Source organism: Neodiprion fabricii, chromosome 4 (assembly GCF_021155785.1).
Source record: "Neodiprion fabricii isolate iyNeoFabr1 chromosome 4, iyNeoFabr1.1, whole genome shotgun sequence".
In the NCBI taxonomy this organism is placed as follows: Eukaryota; Metazoa; Arthropoda; class Insecta; order Hymenoptera; family Diprionidae; genus Neodiprion; species Neodiprion fabricii.
The window spans coordinates 21,236,485-21,257,276 of NC_060242.1; the positions used below are offsets into that span (position 1 = coordinate 21,236,485).

At 36.3% G+C, this 20,792-nt stretch overlaps 4 protein-coding genes across 5 annotated transcripts in view; 2 read left to right on the forward strand and 2 right to left on the reverse strand.

The window, feature by feature from the left end:
• Positions 1-1,114: 1,114 nt before the first annotated feature.
• On the forward strand, positions 1,115-3,754 carry LOC124181274 (syntaxin-8). The gene is made up of 5 exons (XM_046567667.1): positions 1,115-1,228; positions 1,505-1,699; positions 2,111-2,364; positions 2,491-2,583; positions 2,748-3,754. The coding sequence occupies exons 1-5, from the start codon at positions 1,194-1,196 to the stop codon at positions 2,906-2,908; spliced, it is 738 nt and encodes a 245-aa protein (XP_046423623.1). The 5' UTR covers positions 1,115-1,193; the 3' UTR covers positions 2,909-3,754.
• Positions 3,541-5,560, reverse strand: LOC124181275 (exosome complex component CSL4). Its single transcript, XM_046567668.1, has 5 exons — positions 5,171-5,560; positions 4,899-5,014; positions 4,573-4,821; positions 4,403-4,484; positions 3,541-4,062 (listed from the first exon to the last, which is right to left on the reverse strand). Exons 1-5 carry the CDS (start codon positions 5,205-5,207, stop codon positions 3,950-3,952), a joined length of 597 nt encoding a protein of 198 aa, XP_046423624.1. The 5' UTR covers positions 5,208-5,560; the 3' UTR covers positions 3,541-3,949.
• Positions 5,561-5,911: 351 nt separating this feature from the next.
• On the reverse strand, positions 5,912-20,631 carry LOC124181267 (ABC transporter G family member 20). 2 transcript variants are annotated; one of them, XM_046567651.1, is made up of 12 exons: positions 20,494-20,631; positions 14,002-14,219; positions 10,650-10,920; positions 10,145-10,567; positions 9,392-9,487; positions 9,151-9,266; positions 8,640-9,025; positions 8,341-8,456; positions 8,151-8,221; positions 7,881-7,969; positions 7,502-7,678; positions 5,912-7,421 (listed from the first exon to the last, which is right to left on the reverse strand). In XM_046567651.1, the coding sequence occupies exons 2-12, from the start codon at positions 14,205-14,207 to the stop codon at positions 7,120-7,122; spliced, it is 2,253 nt and encodes a 750-aa protein (XP_046423607.1). In that variant the 5' UTR covers positions 14,208-14,219; positions 20,494-20,631; the 3' UTR covers positions 5,912-7,119. The 2 variants fall into 2 exon arrangements, with proteins under 2 accessions (XP_046423607.1, XP_046423606.1); XM_046567650.1 differs by having other exon boundaries at positions 20,159-20,516.
• The window catches only part of LOC124181266 (ABC transporter G family member 20-like), a 37,875-nt gene continuing 37,713 nt past the window's right edge, over positions 20,631-20,792 (forward strand). The window contains exon 1 of the mRNA XM_046567647.1: positions 20,631-20,764. The gene's annotated coding sequence lies outside the window, so the exon portion shown is untranslated. The remainder of the gene's footprint in view (positions 20,765-20,792) is intronic.

Genomic DNA, 20,792 nt, shown 5'->3' on the forward strand with positions numbered 1-20,792 from the left:
TTACGATGAAAGATTATTATGTTAAGTTTGTAAGTTGAAACGTAACACGATAGAACGCGAAATATCATAGGCGACGACTCTATTACGAGCAAGCATTAATGTTACAATATCGCATAGAATAGTGATAGGAAACTATATCAGCATCTGATGTACATGTTAATTTACGAAAATTAAAATAATGGCAATTGTTGAGACGAAAGGGCGACATGTCTGATTGCGCAAGAGCCAGTAGAATCAAGTTCTGGCTCCGAGAATGACGGATAGTCATTTCCAAATTAGTGGATTCGAGCGACCGAAAAGGTTGCGCGTCTCTCTCGCGGTTCGACGCTCGCCCACGAACGTGCTCGAACACATGATATGTGTCATCGAAGTACGTAACGCCAATTCAGCTTTGGGGAGTTTCTCCCTGAAGGCTATAGACCTCCCGGGAAATTCGTGTTTCTCAAGCCCATGCAGGTCACCCTAAACGGCACGAGGAAGTCGCAAGACCGATCCGGGGCCGATGGGCGGGCGAGCGTAGGAGCGAGCGAGAGAGAAAACTTTGGAAAGCGACCGCCGAAGACGCGTCGGGTCCTACCAGCAGGCCGTCTAGGCCAGCGGCGCGGTGGTGGGGGAAAAATAGCGCGGCGCGGGGGGGGCGCGGCTAGTCTTATCACTTCGGCTCTGATCACCAACCAGGCAGGTCGACCTTCGGCCGTAAAACTTTGTACGGCGCTAATAAATTAAACCGAAAAACGTTCCTCGGCTACTTCCCGCTCACCTCAACCTTAACATATGGTACTAACATTTACAATCGGTACGGAGTCTTACGTACTCACTTCGTACCGTCTCAATTTCAAGCTTCCATACCGACACTACTTTGGCTGCCACGAATGTCGGTACAAGCCCGTTCGGTAGAGTTGATAGAGCAGAAACCTCCTACGCTCCCAGGCCCACCTGGGCCCACTTGCGCGCCGAAAACTGATACACAAAAATTTATCCAGAGGTAACTGTCTTTATAGTCTTCAGTCAACGGCAGCGTGTGTCAGGGGGCTAGTGTGTGTGTTCATAGTGACAGTTCATAAAAAATGGCGCTAGTGTGTGTGTTCATAAGTGACAGTTCATAAAAAATGGCGCTAGTGTGTGTGTTCATAAGTGACTGTTCATAAAAAATGGCGCTAGTGTGTGTGTTCATAAGTGACAGTTCATAAAAAATGGCGCTGGTTCGCATCGAAGACGGTGATCCGTGGTAAGTATTCATACGTTATAAAGTTATTATTTCAAAAATATGTTCATAAGTAATAAAATCAATTTCTCAATCTCAGCACCCGTTGAATTTTTATGTCTTTCACGTCGAAACAATGTTGCTGAATGCCATCCAATGCCTGACAAGGAATAACCTAGGTTATGTCGTATCGCATAATTGGTTTCAAAAGTTTACCAGATAAAGTCGGATAGAAAAAAAAAATTGAACATATATTCAATCCTTTTTCGTGACATTCTGTGTTTACTCAAAAAATACTAGGCTCACCGAATATGAGTCGTGTGATAAGCTGTTCAGAGAGATTATGGAACAGTTGACACTTCGCAACAGGGAATCACGAACATCTCAGAATTATGCCAGTTTGTCAGCTAATATTCGCCTGCGCATGAAGCAGTACAGCGGAGAGGTAGAGCAACTGAAAAGTAAGGTCGATGAGGACTTTAAAATGCGATCGATGTATCCTTGACGAATTTGAGGATAATACGATATCCGTCGCAGCAGTTTTTGACCATTGATTCGTGATATTTTGACCAATATAAGGGAAATTTGAAGAAATAATATCTGCCGTTTCGGATTCTTTAAAGAGGAATAAGCAAAACCACAACATACCACTCTGTACGAAAAACGCCGAAGGTTACTATTGTAGTCCAAAGTTTAGCGTAAGTTCGGCCTTGATATCTCATAAGATAATCAAATATCAACTTTTAGCACTTTTTAACTTTGCATTATTTCTCCCTGAAAACCCAAAATTTACCATCAAATTTTCACACTGCGGAAATTGTACTCCTGCCTTTAATTTGCGTAACTATGGTAAAGACAATTCTTCCATTATAACGTATGAACTTCCTGAGCTAAGTTACAAATCAGAACTAGGGAAGAAGCTGAACGAAGATGGCGTCAGATCGAACAGCTGCAAAGCAAAGACGTGCAGCTTCAGCAGCTCTACAATGCACGCAGCAGTAGCCTCGCCTCTGATCGAGCCAGACTCATGCAACCCAATTCTTCAGCTTTTGCCGATATGGGAACGACCAGCTGGGGACTAGAAGAAGACGATGATCAGCCTATTGACATTCAAGTATCTGTCGAAGATTTGAAAGTTCAAAAGTTACGACTTTTGCAAGGTATTATATCAAGCTCGGCGAAGGTTTATTCTGTAGTTTTTACTGTCACAAATGTGACTGTCAACTATTATAAATGAAAAACAGAATTCTTAGATCGAAAGTTATTCATGTTTGAATCTTTATTAGAACAAGATGAAGGTCTGGAAGCATTGTCAAAAGTTATTTCTCGACAAAAGGATATCGCAAACACCATTAATAATGAAGTCGATCATCAGAATGGTGAGTATTTTGATTCACTATCTTTATGTTGCATATTCGCAATGAAAATTGTATACCATCACAATTTGTGGGTTTGAACAATGCAGTAATAGATATCGGAAAATTAATTATTCCTATGTCCGAATTTTTTCACACTAGTTTGTTCGTTTCGCCATTTGTTTTAGAAATAATCGATGATCTGGCCGATCACATGGAGAGGACCGATCAACGATTAATCAATGGAACTCGCCAAGTCGGTATAATTGATCGTAAAGATCGAACGTGCGGTTATTGGATTGTTATCATCTTGTTATTTATCAGCATAATTGCAGTTGCCGTAGTTTAAAATTAGCATATAGAGGCTTATATTCACAATATATAATAATCAGCACGGTATATTCAACACACGTGATATCGAAAGTAAAATTTGTGACATTTCTTGTTCGCCCCTTGCTTCAGATAATCGAAATGGCAACTTTACAAACAATATTGTATATACGATTTCACACTCTTTTCAATTAGCACACTCGCATTGGAAGTTTTCAAAAATTTGTGAAAACCATTGTACGCGGCTGTAAAGTAAATCAATTCGGTGCAGCCCAATTATTCCGTTTATAATTAGATTTTATGCTATTATTTGTAAATATATTATAGATATTTCTCTCGCCTGAAACTCTTTTCATCGCATTTCACTGGTCTTTTTCACCACATTGAAATAGTAGCCAGGTTTGATTTATCAGTGTATCCTTGTTGGGAAAAGAAATCGAACATGTTAGTATCGTTACAGAATGCTTGAGAGTATTTTGAGTTGACTGTCACTGAAAAGAATAAACGAAAATTAAACGTGTTGGGGATCTAACACAAAGAAACGAAGGTCATTCTTTGTGGATTTGATAAATTGCAATATACAACAAGACTGAATTATGGGAGGAAAAAAATTGCAGCAAGTCAGTCTTCCAGGATATTTTTTCTGTGAACTCTGCATTTTATGTGCAATAACAAAAGAATTGAATTACTCAATGGATTGAGGAGTAAATTTTGAGATTTACCTTGTGAATGACCTAGTGAAGTGTAATTTTTTTTCTCTAATGTATGATAAGTAATATGTAGTATTATTGCAACATCGACAGGCAAAAGCTGTCTACAATATATGTATATAAAAAATTACTCCAAATCTATGAGTATGTATTTATATATGTATATATATAAATATAAAGTACTTGACATTCCAACAAAAATTAGTGTTCCTTATAAGCATTTCAATAGAAATTGAGACAATATTGATTCTATATGTTTAACACAGTTTACACAATCATCCAACTATGCTATTCATAGTGGCACATTGGCAAAATGAATATTCCGTTTATGAATGCAATTTATATTTATTTTATTTTTCATTAACGATATGCTCCGGTACAACTTTAGCTACTTTGCGCAATTCTTTGTTTAGGGTCTCCGGGCACTGCATTTCCGTCCAACTTACAGGCACCATAGAAACACCTGTATAAAAAAAAAACGAGGAATTTTCTACATTAACCCTTTACTCAACAAAATCCATAATTTCCAAATAGTGATATTTTGTTTTCACAGCAACTAATCTCAATTCAATCCTAAAAAGTACAATAAAACTTCCATTTCGAGTCTAAGGCGGTAATTTTTCCAAACGATTTCATTTTGATAAATGAAGTGTAAATGGTTATGACACAAAAATGAAAACCTGTATTGTGCTGATTTTTTGTTTTACATATCTTCAAACTGAGAGCTGAGAGCTATTGAATATTTTATAGCGTATATATTCTTTGACATTTTTCTACTGCTATAAAAAACTAATTCTGCTTACCCTCTTCGCTGTGAGCGATAACGACTCCCAATTCATTCTCGGCAGTGGAAAGTTGATAAGTATGGACTTCGGTGAGAGGTAACTAAATTTTGCATGGGAAAAGTAGCCAACTATAAAACTGCGGTATTGATAACGAGCGGTAGAAAAAAATTTTCAAAGAAAAAGGATACAACTCTAGCCAGAATAATATCTCCTGGTTTAAAAGATTTGTACATTTCAGTCTTATCTTTTTCCGTAGCCCTGACGTCTTCTTTTCTTAAAATGCCTCTGTAAGGTCTGGTCAAAACCACATCCCCAATGCATTTTATAACGCATTTGCAAAATCTTTGATTAACGACCATTACCTCGGCTGTTACAATGTCTCCGGGAGCTGGGACAATGCTTTGTTCTCTTATGCCGTGCACCTCGACTGTGCTCTTCTATTGATAATAGAAAGTGAGAAATGATGTTTAATCTGAAGGCAAGCGACTGTGAAATATCTTAAAACTTATCGTACGTGTTCATCTTTAACCAAGTTCACCACTCCTGCTAATTTTGCATAAATATATCCGTGCTGCTCGTAAGTTCCCGGTCCTGGAACGTTTACTTTGTCCGACAAACAGAGCCTCTGACCTGGATTGCAATAAAAATTTATCATGAGTCTTAACCACCTTTAATTTGCATACAAACAAAACGTAATTGAGGATAGGACGGGCCAATTCATTAGGGACGTTTCTGCGTAGAAAACTTGGGAAATGTTTATCGATTTCGTAATTCATTCATCCTTACCTGGAACACACACTATTGGCTCATTTTTTTCGTCCATTGCAGTTTTGAATCTATGTAAGTTTATTATTATTTTTCAAATTGCGACCACGGTGACAACATGTGGAGCACGTTTGAAATTAGGTTAGGTTAGGTTGTCCTATTGTAGTTGGATTGGTCGGATTGTAAACAGAATTTTGTCAGCTTCGAAATGGCAAATGATCAATTGATCGATATGATTTAAATGTGAATCGTTGTAAATCATCGTCACACCAATCATTTCGAACGTTGACTGACTTCGGTCACGTCTCGGAATACCGCGGAAAAGGGGTTAAGTAATTAGCTCTTAATACTTGGATGACAATGTTAAAATTGTAAAGGTTGAAAATAATGAACAATTCAAAAGTGCCGCCTCCTTCATTTCTACAAATTAATAAGTTTCGGTCATCAATGTTCGAAATTCTAACAATAGAAAATTATTCCAATTTATAAATCTCGCAAGATGTGAACCGATTCCAAGAAATCGTTGATCAAATTTGATCGAGTTTCGTTGCGATTGTTAAAAATAATTAGTGATTAAAACTTTTTAAATTGCTCTCCCGCCAGTTTGTATAACCGGAAGTCCGGGTTAATTTGAAAAGGTTTCGTACATTACTTCAGACCGCTCGATGTTCTTCTGTTGTTTAAAATTTATGGTGCTTGCACTGAAAGTTTTACCCCACCATACGCGGAAAACCTGTTGAATACTAACAGCAAGTCGCATAATTGACACATAATATTTATGACAGTTTATTCGCTGCAACGCTACAACATTATGTAATTATCAAATGTACATATTAATTAACATATTTCTACTTATAACTTAAAAGTCACAGACTACAAAAACTATTGAATTGAACTAAAAGAAAGTCACCTGTATAAACAAGTAATGACATGATCATAGAAGTAATTGTTTGAAAAAATGTATACAACGGGTTCCATTAGTATCTCAGATACATATTTTCAAACGCATTATTATGATTATATAATTAATTACCTTCTTTATTACACATTGTTATATTATACAAAATATAAGCTCGATTCCAGGAGTCCACATAGCTCACAAGTACACATAATAGGTATAGTAATATCTATTCAATTGCGTTTCAATGTACAGTTTTTTTTGTTGAATTACATACTATATTATTCACACACGTTGGAACAACATCGTCACTCTGAGATGCGTTGAATACCTTTTTTTATACGTATCAAACAAAAATGGATATGTGTATACATAAAACTTATTGAATCGACTGTAGATACGTAATACCCTATAAATAATCCGTTATATCAGTAAATCACATAATTTATACAATAATTGATTGGTCGAAAATATCTTTTAAATCGCGTTATCGATGCTGTTGCGAAGAAAAATTAAATAATAGCAAATCGAAGTTGATGTGAAAAAAGAAGATAGAAATACAATAGAACCTGGTTTATCCGAGGTAATATGGGGAGAGCATAACTCGGATGCGTGAAATTTCTTATAATACGGAAAACATGTACAATCCATGCCATTACGATGTTTTACCCTAGCTTCCAGAATCGGAACTGTCGTGATTATTGCTCGCAATGTCACAAATCGCAAGAAACTTTTACAAGTTTATCCGTATTCAAATAAAGATGCGACACAAAACTATTTCTTACACATAAGGCATAGCAGATTGTTCAGTTTTATCCAGGGTTCTCCGTATTATCCGAAGATATACACATTGGTGAATGCAGAGTGCTCGGATGAGATGGGCGTCTTGGATAATGCGGAACCTTGGATAATCGAATGTTGGATAAGCGAGGTTCTACCGTAGAAACAACAATTTGCATGATTTAAATAAACTCCTTGATAGTTTCGTCGCTTGTAGATGAGCACTAGTTAAACAAAGTACAATGAGGATGGGGTGCGATGAGGAGGATCGCCAATTGATTTACCTACATAATTAACCCTTCTTGAACTTAATCAGCAATATCGATAATGTGAGGAATATTATTATCCACAGGAACGTGGAGATGAAACCGTCGTAAACGGCTGGCTGAGATATGGGCCATCCTTTACCGAGCATCGCCCTGATAGACTCTGTGCTCTTCGTCAACGGCAAGATAAAGCTGATGTATCTGAGAACCGGATTCATCCCCTCGACTGGCCAAATGATCCCACAGAGCATGACGATTGGCAGAAAAGAACCCATCGCCATGTAAGTTGCGCTTCGTTCGTTGTCGCAGGCACAGGCAACCACGAAACCTGCGGATAGCAATTATGTTATGTAGCGCTCAATCATATCTTTTCGAAAATTCAACCGGTAATACTGTGAGATTAATTACCGAAGCACATTCCACAGAGCCCCGTCAGCACTGTCAGAACCGTCACCAAAGCGATGCTGCCATGACATGTCAGCTTGAATACCGCGAACGAAAAGACTAGGACCATCAATGTTTGGCCGCACATAACAACGAACTGGGTCACCACCTGGCCGAACAAAATCTCCGTACCGGTGATACCTGCAAATACGAGAATGGATGAAAGTGACAAGTGGTATGTTATTGAAGGTTAAACTTGTTCCTTTTGTTGAACGGATTGTGAATTTAATTTAAGATAGTATATTTTGTCTTGTCGCAACACTGGAAAGCAGAGCTGGGGTCGTGTGCTCAAAGGCCTTTTCTTTTAAATTAGAGGAATATTCTTACACTCTTATTCACTTACCGGAAACTAAACTTCTTTCCATTAGACCTTCGTTTCTTTCAAGAAGCAGCGCTCCAGACGTCAAAGCAACGGAAAGGAAGAAAATGATCCTAAAAAATTAAATGAAAATGTTGCCATATCCGATCGCTAGTCCAATTGTCCTTATTATTTTTTTTTTTTTTTACCTATGGAATCTTAACCAGTAATGGATGGTTTCACTTAAAATGCGTGATTCGGCGAGAAATTACTTGACCCGTAAAACGTTATTTCTTCTCTTTTTAGATAACTTACGTCAATATAATTCCGGGTGCAGCAAAGTCCGTGAAGTTGGGTTCCTTGGGTCCATAAATCGGCGTTCGGAACTGAAGAAGGATAATGAAATTCAAATTCCACGGTACATACATATTTTTTTGTCATAAATATCACATCTTGCCTTATAAGTTTAACGATTTTTATATATTGTATGTATGTATGTACTTACATCCATCGGAATGGCGGTAGCTTTTTCATTGTAGTGACAATCGTGCGAAACATTTTTAGCGAAGTCCATAAAAGCGTATAGCAGATCCCTTTGAAGTAGCTGCCCGATTTGCTGATCTATGAAACGAATGATACATTACAACGCTGATTTCTTGATCGAATGAGAAATTCAATGATTGTCAGATCTTTGGTTTTACGGTCACATAAAACCAAAACTTGGTGAAACTTTGTTTTCTTTTCAAATTATTACAAATCCATTTTACTTAGATGTTATTCAGTTGAAATTCGTAATTCACTCACTCGACATGTCCATTGTAACATCGACGTCCGAATACTTGATGCTCCATTCGTCGGCGTCTCTGCCATGGTCGATTCGATCGATAAGAGACTCGGAGTAATTTGAAGGGAAGTTCAACACCGCCCATGCCCATCCCTTCTTTAACGCATATTTAGCCTTCTCGTCGGTTTCGTACGGAACGAGAACGACCTTTCTCTCTTTCAAATGCTGCATGTACCGACAACTCAGTAGCGTCATGTCACATCCGTCGTAAACCGTGCACGGATCCAATGTATTGTTGAGCTCATTGTTTACTACAGCGAGTTTCAGTCCGACCGGATCCTTTCCGATCGATAAGCAAAACAGAATTATTTGCACCACTGGCAATCCGATAACGAACGCCATTACGCTGCAAAGTGAATGAGAGAAACAAGTTATGAAATAGTCTCATGTCAGTAACGGGGGAGTAACGATGTGTTCTTTTTTGTGTTTGTTTCAGGAATATTGTCAAAATAGCGAATGTAAAATGCTCACCCGAAATTTCGCCACATCCATAAAAAGTTCTTCCATATCAGAGCTTTCATGTGACAAGGATCCAGCATCTTGAATGACGATTTCGATCCCTTTTCCTCGGGTGGCAGATCGAGAACCTTAAATGTTGTAAACGTTTGACAGGTATGTAGATTCGCTTGTACATCGCTTGATTTTCATATCTTTAATGACACCATTGTATTGACCCAGAAGTTTGGAAAAATTATTTTAAAATTGTACTCACCATATCGTCGTCGGTTGGGGTTATCGCGATGCTTCTTCGTCGGCTCGATATACTGACGTTGTCACCAAACTCTCCGCTCATCTCGTCGTCTATGTTCTGAAACACAGGATAATCGATTGTATTTTGCCCTTGCAATGATTTTTAGCAGAAAAATAGCGAATCTTAGAAATTTTCATGTAAAAAAATGTACAGAAATTAGCAAATTGTGTATTCAGCTTGGTATATTTCGTGGTGAATCTTATAAATGACATTGAAATCAATTGAATCTCGTTGAACATGATGACAGAATCAGGGAACTTTTGTACGATGTGAGAAAATTTTAGCAAATATTCACAGTTGCATTCTACGAAATACGGTGTTATTTGAACTTTCTTTGAATGTTTCAACTATTACTAATTATTTCCACTACCTGTTGATTATTTTTCTTGTCTGCTACGATTTTTCAAACGTTTTCTAAAGTTCTTATTTTACTTGTGGCACTTGCTGGATTCTCAATTATATTCAAACCTGAACTTGATATTCTTGATAACTTTCGACCTTCTATTTTTCTTATTGATCAACCATTTAATTCCAACATTTTCTACGAGGAAACGTACAAAAAAAGTATTGCGAATCAGGATATGCATAGATATAATGTATAACAGGAAGAAGCCCGGGAGAAAGCATCATTTCGTTCAGGGGAACAACGAATAGTTACGAAATTTTCAAAACCAATACAGTATCAACATATTAACACTTTTTGTTTTCACCCACCACTTCAGGAGGAACACCGACGACGCTGCTAAGGATGCTGCTCCTTCTTCTCAGTCCCATGTTCTGCTTGCGGCTTAGCTTGAGGAAAACCTCCTCGAGGGTGTCGAGTCTGTGCATGGCCATTAGTCTGGTGGGCGATTCCTCGGCGAGGAATTTACCCCCCCTCATTAAACCGATGATGCTGGCCTGCCTCGTCTCCTCTATATAGTGAGTAGTTATTATCACAGTTCTGTTCCCGTCTCTAGTTATGGTAACCAGGTGGTCCCAGATGCTCTGCCGCAGCACCGGGTCCACACCGACCGTCGGCTCGTCCAGGATCAGCAACTCTGGATCTGGAAGCAGCGCCGCTGCGAACGAGACTCGCCTCTGCTGGCCTCCCGACAAGCTCTTTACGAAACGATCTTCTCCCGGTAGCTGGAGCAGCTGAAATTTTTTTTGGGAATGAGATAAAAAACGTTCTATTGAGTTTTTTAGGGGGAAGATGGACCGACGAATGGACACTCACCTTGAGCAGGAATTCGAGCTTCTCGTCAACCTGCTGGGTCGTCATGCCTGCGCACCACCCGAAGAAGATGAACGTTTCTCGTATCGAGAATTCGCTGTACAGTGCTAACTCTTGAGGCATGTAACCCACCCGAGGTCCCGGAACTCCGGATCCCTTGGAGCCAGGACGACCGCCCAGGACCCATATTTCACCGGAGTTTAACCGTCGTCTGCCGACGATGCAGGAAAGCAATGTCGTCTTTCCACATCCGCTCGCGCCGAGCAATCCGTAGCTGTTTGGAACACAAGTACAGGTTATTACTTGCGAAGAATCAAGAGTAGAAGGGAGAGCAATATCAAATTTTCAATGACTCTTCCCTATTTGGTAGAATTTTAAGCTTGTGAAAGTTGAAACACACAAAAAGTTTAATATTTATTATAGGAAGGTTAAGAATAGTAAGTCAATATAGAATCGTCAGAACGAATAAGAATTATAGCACGCTAAAACATAAAATCGACAGAATTCTAACGATTCTATATTTTGGTTTTCTATGATTTACCTGTCTACGTTTTTTGACTATTTTGTATATTTCGAGTTGCTGCACTATAAAATTGAAACAGAATAGATTTCACATCAGCATTTTTGAAAATTCGATGTTTTTACCCCTTCTACTTCCTCTAATCTTCTACATTTTTGTTCCCACCCTATTTTCTCACTGTTTACTTCATTTTTCAGATTAATACAATTGTGCAAAGCGATGAACATAAATGGCAATATTTTGTCAAATTGACGCAGACTTTCGTGCACATAATCCGCCTTGATAAGTTGCCTAGTTTTGATCTCCAACTCTTTACCAAAAAACTTGATCAACTGTCACGTGAATTTGAAAGGTAATATGCAATGCAATAAATATTTTTAAATATTTTTCAGGCGGTAAAATTCACTTTCGAATCACATTGACAACTTTGGATTTTCGGCTTTACTTTTGATCGGCTTCAATTTCCATCCTCTGCTTTTGGTTTTCGTTTCGCAATCACCTATAGTCTCTGCTTATTTAAATTTCTGATTATATTAAATTTCACACATGATTATAAATTTCCTATGGATGTAATATTTCCGTGACGTATACATATACATACATAAATATGAGATTTTATTAAAGTCGTATATCTTATAGATGAAAAGAGAAGAAAAATATTCCTGCTGAAGTTATAAGCCATTAAAATGGACGATAATGTCTTTACAATTACGTGAATTACACTTTGTACCTGGAGAGGTTTGGGAAGTTCCCAAGGTTGTTCTGTACGAAAGGGTAATAAATATTTAGATACATCCAAGGTTCGAGTCGCTAATAGGTAAAGGCGGTATTGAAACCGTGCTGCGCGCTCTAGCTTGTATGATATAATAAACGCGTGGTACACACACCTTGATATTTTAACAACGCTCCAAAGTATTAAACACTTGAACTTGCTTACGTATCGGGAAAAAAATAATTAATGTATAACGTGGATGCATTATAGATAGCAAATTAACAGATTGCGTGCATTTCAATATTAATTTTTGCAAATTACTAATCCCATTTTTTATCTGTAATGCATATTTTATTGCGGATATCAGAAATTTAAACGTGTATATATTATGGATATTTAATGGCTTATACCGCTTAGCTCGCAGGTACGCAGTTATTCGGTTATAATTCAATGTTTTTCCATATAATTGTGGTTCCTTTTTGTTTTGTTATTTAGTTGTTATTTTTCCTCTGTTCGGTGCTCGTTTTTCGCGCGCGCGTACATATGACAGTATTAACTGCAATGCAAGATCTGCGGGTTAAAACCGTTAAATTATTCAAAACCAATCCGGAGGTTTTTAGTTTGTTAATTGCGAATCCGGTGACGTCAATGGAGCGGTTTGAAACTGCGTATTAATGTGTAAATGTATTTTAGAAAAACACTGAATAAAACAAAAGAAACGCAACGAAGATAAAGCAAAAAAGAGGTAATTGAGAAATGTGCGTTGTGTTTGCCTCAAGGATGCATATCATACGTATAAGCTGCAACATAGACATAGAGACTGAAGATCGTCGTGGAGATTAGAATGGTATTAGGGACTTATTTTTGTGCCGTTATATGTATATGTCCTCTAACATTAGGCTAACAATGAGAAAAGGAAGAAAAAGATACGAGAGAAAAACTAAGAGAATTACAGTCATTATCAGGGCGAGAGAAATCCCACGTATATTGATTACACATGTATGAATACGTGTAATTCTTGTGTGAGATTCCGAGAGCCAATGGCTAGGTCAGAAAGTGACGGAGACGCGTATAGGTGAGGCTGTTGTCAGGCTTTGGACCCGGTTGGTCATCCATACTCCGAGGTCCATGGGTCAGTACTTAACGAGCAAAAACATTTTTGCATAATTATAATACGACGGTCTGTCCTTCGTTGAGTGTTTAATACGTTATATGTAGCTGTACCTTACAGCCAGACTACATTATTGCCACAATTCTATTCAAGCATGGTGGGCAATGTGTTTAATACACGTATCGTATCATGATATTAAAAATTTTTATGCGATACTGTATGAAACGATGATTGGAAAACTATACGAAGATCTTTGAAATTTCAAGATTTGATTTGTAACTTAATCGAAAACTCTTATAAGTTCAATATCGCTATTGCAGTTGTTAGTAATACTTCTTTTATTAACGCGAATGCATAGTACGTGAAATATTTCTGTATAAGCGCTTCTATTTCGTAGAAACTTGTAATACTTAGCAAATCTTGCGTAGGCGTGAATTTCGTAATATAGATTCTTCTCTCTTTTTACAATGTACGTATGAAACTTTCATTTTTCAAGACAAATATTTCACGCGAGGTTACCGATTCCTGCAGAAAATCGACCGCTTCCTTTTATAGTTGATAAATCTTGCAACATCGTCTGAATAATCTGTCAATATGTTTACCGGACTCATTTTAATGCTAGCAGGGTCTCGACGCTTCGAAGCATTTATATTTTCTACGCTTCGAAAATTTGGTGCTAAATATCCCCTTGAATTCTATACTGTGATTCACTCCATTGTTTTTTTTTTCTTGACTTTGACCATTTTTTACTAATAGTGATAATATTCAATTCTAGTGATATTCTGTTTGTCACTAGTTTCGTTCCTAGTGTAAAATCTGAATCAAATTCCCTACTATGACCGACTAACCAAAAATACCCCAAAAGATCCATTATTTTCATTGCTCTTCAAATTCTACCGTTGGAATTATAAAATTACATATGTAAGAGTGTTGAGAATTGAAATTTAGGCATACAATGTTATAAAATTGTACATATAGGTATTTATAGAATTATTTTTTTTCCTTTACTAACATCGAACCCTTTGGCACAGTCATGTTTAGCCCGTCCAATATGACATTCGGATTCTTTTTTGGACCGTATTTTTTGAAGGCCCTTCTGACGCATATCGCCTGCCTACGTCTCGTAGCGACTGTTGATGTCTGTGGTTGAAATTGGGCTCTACGCGTTTTTAGTTCAAGCGAAGCATTCGTTCCCGCTGCACCTCCGGCTATGTCCATGATGCTTGCTGTCTGAAACGAAAAAACAAAAACAAGTTGATCGAGCTATTTTTCCTACCACAATGTGTAATAAGCTGATGTACGGGTTATTCATGGCAATCGTGTTGTTGGCTTGCACCTGCACTGGTTTTCGGAAAACAACGTTGAGGTTGCGCGACGTATCGGTATATTTGGACGTGTACTTAAAATCGATATAAACTTTCATTTTTTACGTAACTACTTCAAAATTCTGATCAAAAATCGGTATCGTTTTGAATATTAATGTACTATTCACGGCTGAAATAATTATTGATCGTGATATAATTAGTAACGGTTTAATGCGTTTATACTTGTTGATACTACATTTCCCGGTTACTGAATATGTAGTAAGATCTTAAAATCGATTTATAGTTGCGCCAAGATCAAATCATCGCGATAGTTAAAAGAAAATATCGCACGATCGACGATAAGTAAAAAGAATAGTAACACATGCTAGATTTTTCGGTTGCAGCAGTACAAGCCTGATTTTCATTTTGTATACGAAAAATCACATTCTTCGGTTGTAATAAAGAATAAAAACCGACAAGCGGAACTAGAAACTTTTCTCGATATAATATACTGTGTATAATATTTATCTTCGCGTGTAAAGTCTGAGTAATTTTAAGCGAAAATTTCAAATGTATATATACATAGATATATATTATTTAGTCACGAAGTATGTACTTACATACAAGATACATATCTACATGAATACATGCTTACACACATTACACGTAGGTCGCCACGTCAGAATTCTTGAAATCATTACCACAGCTGAGAGCTTTCAGTTGCGGGCAAACAAGTCTTGTCATAAGCTATACGAGGATCTACGCGATTATATATTATAGATATATTATAGAGTCGCGATACTTGTTTACTCAAAATTTCTGGATCCCTATTCTCTGCCCGGTGGTGAAACATTCCTTAGCGATAGTGTTGTTATAATTGGCAGACGTAGCCATTTGGTCAAATCAGGTTTCGTTCTGTCCGTTTCTTTCGTTTTTCTCCGGAATAAAAAATTTGAATCGCTTTTCGATCGAACCGACGTTTTTCTTTTTTTGTTTTCTTCTTTGCCGCATTAAACGAAGAAAGATTGAACCGTGTTAAACTAGATTTATTGTCATGTCTGCCAACCCGAAATTATCAAGAAAACGTATCGGATTAAGCGAAAATCAATCCGAATCGATCCGTAAGAAATATTCGATATCTTTCGTAGTGGATCGAACTGGATTAAAAATGAAAGAAACTAGAAGAAAACAATAAAAGCGCTAAGTTTTTAAACGTTTTAAACCTTGTTCGAGGTAAATTTAAATTTTTACAAAAGAATGTAATAGAAGTTAATATATACGGAATTTCGTATCAGAGAATGGATCGAATTGAAATTTTGTTACAATCCAAACACAAAACAAAAAAAAAGAAAAAGAAAAGGAATTCCAAAGATACCAGATCGTTTGATACGTATTCAAGACAATAGAACGATTAAATCTAATTTATTTTCCTGTTACACGATTCGTTTTCTTGTAAAATTCGGGTCGGCGGACATCAAAACAATTCTCATTATATAAATTTCCATTATTTCCCGTTTACTGGGTGCAGTATCGAGAAATTCAATTAATGAAGAGCATCATTTATTGATACACGATAATAATTGTCGTTCTGTTATATATCCTACGGTTAAGAAATCTTTTTACCTTCAGTCATCGCTACCGCATGATTCTTGAATTTTTTAAATCGATGCTTCACAGCATGATGATTGTCACTAATTGACAAGTGTCGTTTTAAGACGATATGTTCAAGTCATGCTTAAGCGATTTAAACTGCAGAATCACACAGTGGTTTGAAACGATTTGGAAATTACAAATTTGAAATGACTCCAAGCAATTAAATCGTGGACTCAATTCAAGTTGCGCGTTAAACTGCTGACGGTGAGAGGAAAATTTTTAGTTTTCGTTACTATGCACGAGCAATGGTTCTTGATTTTGAAAAAATGTTGTATTGTCAACCACAATCCTTTTAAACGGTTACTTTTACCACATTTTTTTTAAATTCCTACGACACTTCGACCGTTATGCATACATAATATTGTAACGATACCCGTTTTACTTATAGAACCTTTTATCAGCTATGGCGAGCGAAATTTTTTTTTTTTTTGTCAACGCGCAACTTCAAATCTGAAATCCGTTGTCGAAATCTCTTTAAATGGAAATCATTCGGTGAGAAATACGACATGTCGATATAAGCGTATGTGTAAATAATTGAGTAACTTGAAGCCGCAGCTTTCGCACTAAATTTATATATCCTTGAAAATTATAATTCAAAGCCAATTTTCCGTATCACCGATATGAAGTAATATTATATAGTCAATATTGACGCATATTATGCAGTATTTAAAAAGTGTGTTGAAGTACAAAGTACAGATGTATAACAATCAAACGAGCGTAAAAAAAAATGCATCTAAATGAAAAAATCGTGATTCTCAAACGAAGAAAGACGAAAAAGATCAAAAGAAATCAATAATTAGAAATGAAACACTTCGTCAAAGTGTGATATAATTTATTGTTTTTATTTTCACACCTTTCTGTTTAATTTTCAAACTGTTTTTCTGCAATATATTATATACATATATATACCTATGTATACAGGATTTATCTGTAAGGATCCCTCGGGCGATTTCTCATTACTGTTCATACACACCTCAATATACATGTATATTTATATACGACTCTATATTTATACACTTACAATATGTAAATTATAACAGCTCGCGATATATCGTAACACGTACATCAGTATCATGTATTTATATAATGTACATGCACTTGCGTACGCTCAACATCGCATAATCCTTGGTATTTTCTACTTCTGAAAGTTCTTTAACGTCTGTTCTCGTAGGTACTTCCCAATTTGTAATTCGAACTACCGGTGAAACCTGCTGATTATTTATTACACGACACATTTTATACACACCCGCGCACACACACACATATATGTATATATTGTTAATAATTACTCTACGGTGCAATGATGACGTCTATTAATTTATGGTGTAGCGTAGTATAATTTGTACATTCGTACCGTACGTATGTATGCGTATTGTGAAACAAGAGTTGTACGTAATATACATATATATATATATATATATATATGTATATATATATAGTTACGTACGCACCTCTCTCTCATTTTTAGACGGTCATGATTCGCGTTTACAGCTGAAAACGTTGTAGTGTACGTTATCGGTACACGTATAGTGTCTAATATCGAAGGCAATGTGAATTGTAGACGAAAGCTTAATTTTTTACAACAATGTTGCGCATTTGAATTTTTACGTTATTTCAATCTGTCGTCGTCGGTATAAATCATTTCCATCATTTTAAGTTTACAAAAGCATAATTATTTTCCTATATTCGAAAAGATAAAAGAAAATAGAAAAAAAGAAAAATAAATTAAACTCGGTAGGGTTGAAAATTTAAACATCTCACAATAGTTGCGATTTTTTCAATGCGAAAAAAACTTCTCACGACGTTCACATTATAGTTATCGACGATCGATTTGAATGTTGTAAATTGAATCCATGAGTAAAAAAAATTCTTCTTCCGTTTTTATCGAAACTCGAACAACTTGTATTTTTTTGTGGTTTTTTTTTCTTGTCAAACAGGTCAAAATTATTTTTACCGTTTGGTTAAAAACCAGTAGGAATTCTGCTTTTTACGTTGTTTTGGTAAATTTAGTCTGACGAGTTTTTTTTATTTTTAAATATTTTGTTTTTTCCAAGTACATTATACCTATATTATGATATCGAAACTTTTGATTGCTGTATACCAATGTGCAGCGTTTAATATGCAAGCGTTGCAAAATTCTTAAAAATTTCACGAGTAAATCCGTTTATATTACACCGTATACAGTGATTTATGTAACATGTCCGCATTATAGAGAATATAAAATATATTATATTTTCGTGAATACACATATACATATTACATACCTTTAACATATATTATACAACTACAGGTATAATCGAGGCTCTACTAATAAATTCTGTTTTTTCTTTCTATAAGCTAGTGTGACGTACTGAATTAAATTACACAGTTTATGGCCGCCGTTTATGCAACATCATTGTGCAGTTTCGTTTTTTTCCTTCTCGTTTTTATTTTTTCAACGTTCACTCAGAATTAATAAATATAATCTTCAATTTATTTGTGGTAAACATGCCGGTATTTTAATCAGGCCGCAGTAAGATCGAAGATCCGGGATGCATCGTTGTCAATGTGTAAATTTCCATCGATGTTTAATATAGATATAATATATACACGTGATTCGATCAGCTTTACAGTTTTGAATTCACGCTGCAACAGCCGTTATTACGCCGATCGAGAGTGAGAGTATCTCTCTTTCTCCCTTTTTTTTTTTGCCTTTTAAGAAAGGCGTTACGTAAATTGCAAATTTTCAACAAGTTTTGTATGATATATGCAGTATACCTGATGGTATAATGCCTTTTCACTTAAATAGAACGTTTAAACATGCAGGCGGATGTGCATGCGATGCGTTTTTGTCATTAAACCACGCTTTTCAATAACAACTTTCCCTATGATTTGCGTGAAATGAAATAATATAAATCGGTATTATTTCGTTATTGTTTTTCCCTTACTGTGGTATTTTTATTTCAATCAGTTTACATTCGAAATAAGAAATCGAAGGATTACTGGACGAATCAGTCATGAATTTATAGAAGCTTGTTAATAACTATTATCGTATTTATACTATATTTGAATGACAAATTGAAACAAAGAAAAATATAATACCCGATGGTTGAAATCCCGTTTCGCTTATCATTCTCGAAGCTAAATTCTATACGGACACTATAATTATATACCCGAGTCAAGATGGAATACGTGAGAGAGAGAGAGAGAGAGAAAAAATTTCCGTTACTCGTGGCATTTTTTGGTGTAAGCATATTTATAATATGTACATGTGTAATAAATAAATACATAGATACATAATATGAGCGTGAGGTAATTCAGAAGCAAGAATTTAAAATACATATTAATAAAATAATAATACAGTGCATAAAATCAGCTGCAAACAATATCAAAACTGCAATTTCCCTTGTGAAAATTACACAATTAATTGTAAGTGTGTGTGTGTGTGTGTACACATATACGTATTACACATGCGTCGATGTTTCGATTACGTCTTTATTGTCAGCAAAAATGTCACATGCCCGAATGTTGTGTTAATATCAAATAACAATGACGATATTAACAATCGATGCTTCGTCAAGACGCGTTTTTATACAATATCACAATATACGATATCTCACGACCTTATTTATGTAAATAGCGGTAGAAATGTAATTTTAAGTAAGAATTTTGGAGCGAAAAATATAAATTTTACGTCATTTTGACTTTTTTAATTTATTAAATACCGCACTTTCGAACAATGAACGATAGGTGAATAACTTATTTGAGAATCACTGGATAAAATCGTCACTTTTGCTCTCTTTTTCTCGCTCCGTAATTCCTACGTAATATCAGTTACAAAGAAAGCGAGTTCTAACCAACCGTATAACCAAACCAGTACAACATCGGATCAGATTTTGTCATTCGAAATATCAAATAATTACGTAAGAAGAGTAGAAAAAATTAAAACGAAGAGGAGAAAAAAGTTGCGTAAGGTTTGTGAATCTGCTGAATCAAAATAGATCAATCGAGATTTTAGAATCTTCGTTAATATTGATGTATAATTTAATCATACGACTGTATTATATGGTACAGGAAGTTTGAACACTAGCATGTATTTTGATAGTTTCGGTTTAGTGAAACAAAAAAATTTATCACTATTTTAGAACATTCCCTTATATTTAACGATTCTCATGAATAAACGTAGAAAAACGAAATTATAGGGGTAGGTAAAAATAATAATTATCCACAAACCTTGATTATAATACGTCGAAAGTGAGGATTGATTAATTAACGAACGAACTTTTCTTCAAATCGAACTTATTAACACCTCATCAACAAACTCAAACTCCGATTTCCGGTACTATTAACGTCACATTACCCGGCGGTAGCACAAATGCCGCATACATGTAACCGGATTTCAGACTGAGGTTTAGATATCGTTTACTGTACTTGATCCCGAATTGAGATCGCGTAAAATTTTTCACTGTATTCGTCGATGTAGAAATTATTCACCGATGATTATAACCAAACGACACAATCGCCTGTGTATTTTCCCATTGAGCGGCGTTTAAAATAATTATCGTTACTTGTTCTTATTTCCAGAGAGACGCGAAATTGGAGCGAGGAGCGACGTTCTCGAGTCAAACTGCCGCCAACTCCGGGCAAACTGCAAGGCAACTGGTCGAACGCAGCGTATGGAAGCCGACTCCTTGCCCCGAGAAACTTGCTCCAGCTGCTAAATGCTCCGGGGGAAATGAGACTCTTGCAACACACGCAGAGACGGGCAACTCAAACGCAAAAATTCACCGCACTTCACTATCGCCGCTTCTGCGGAGGACGTGACGCATCGTAATATCGGTATGGACACGGATGTGTATAAATATAT

Coding starts and splice junctions, on each gene's coding strand:
- LOC124181267 (XM_046567651.1), bottom strand. CDS start 14,207: ATGGACATAGCCGGAGGTGCAGCGGGAACGAATGCTTCGCTTGAACTA. Junction 9,488..10,144: donor TCGGTGTTCCTCCTGAAGTG/GTGGGTGAAAAC, acceptor CCTGTGTTTCAG/AACATAGACGACGAGATGAG. Junction 7,679..7,880: donor GGAAAGAAGTTTAGTTTCCG/GTAAGTGAATAA, acceptor TCGTATTTGCAG/GTATCACCGGTACGGAGATT.
- LOC124181275 (XM_046567668.1), bottom strand. CDS start 5,207: ATGGACGAAAAAAATGAGCCAATAGTGTGTGTTCCAG. Junction 5,015..5,170: donor GCCAATAGTGTGTGTTCCAG/GTAAGGATGAAT, acceptor ATTGCAATCCAG/GTCAGAGGCTCTGTTTGTCG. Junction 4,822..4,898: donor ACTTGGTTAAAGATGAACAC/GTACGATAAGTT, acceptor TATTATCAATAG/AAGAGCACAGTCGAGGTGCA.
- LOC124181274 (XM_046567667.1), top strand. CDS start 1,194: ATGGCGCTGGTTCGCATCGAAGACGGTGATCCGTG. Junction 1,229..1,504: donor ATCGAAGACGGTGATCCGTG/GTAAGTATTCAT, acceptor AAAAAATACTAG/GCTCACCGAATATGAGTCGT. Junction 2,584..2,747: donor TGAAGTCGATCATCAGAATG/GTGAGTATTTTG, acceptor CATTTGTTTTAG/AAATAATCGATGATCTGGCC.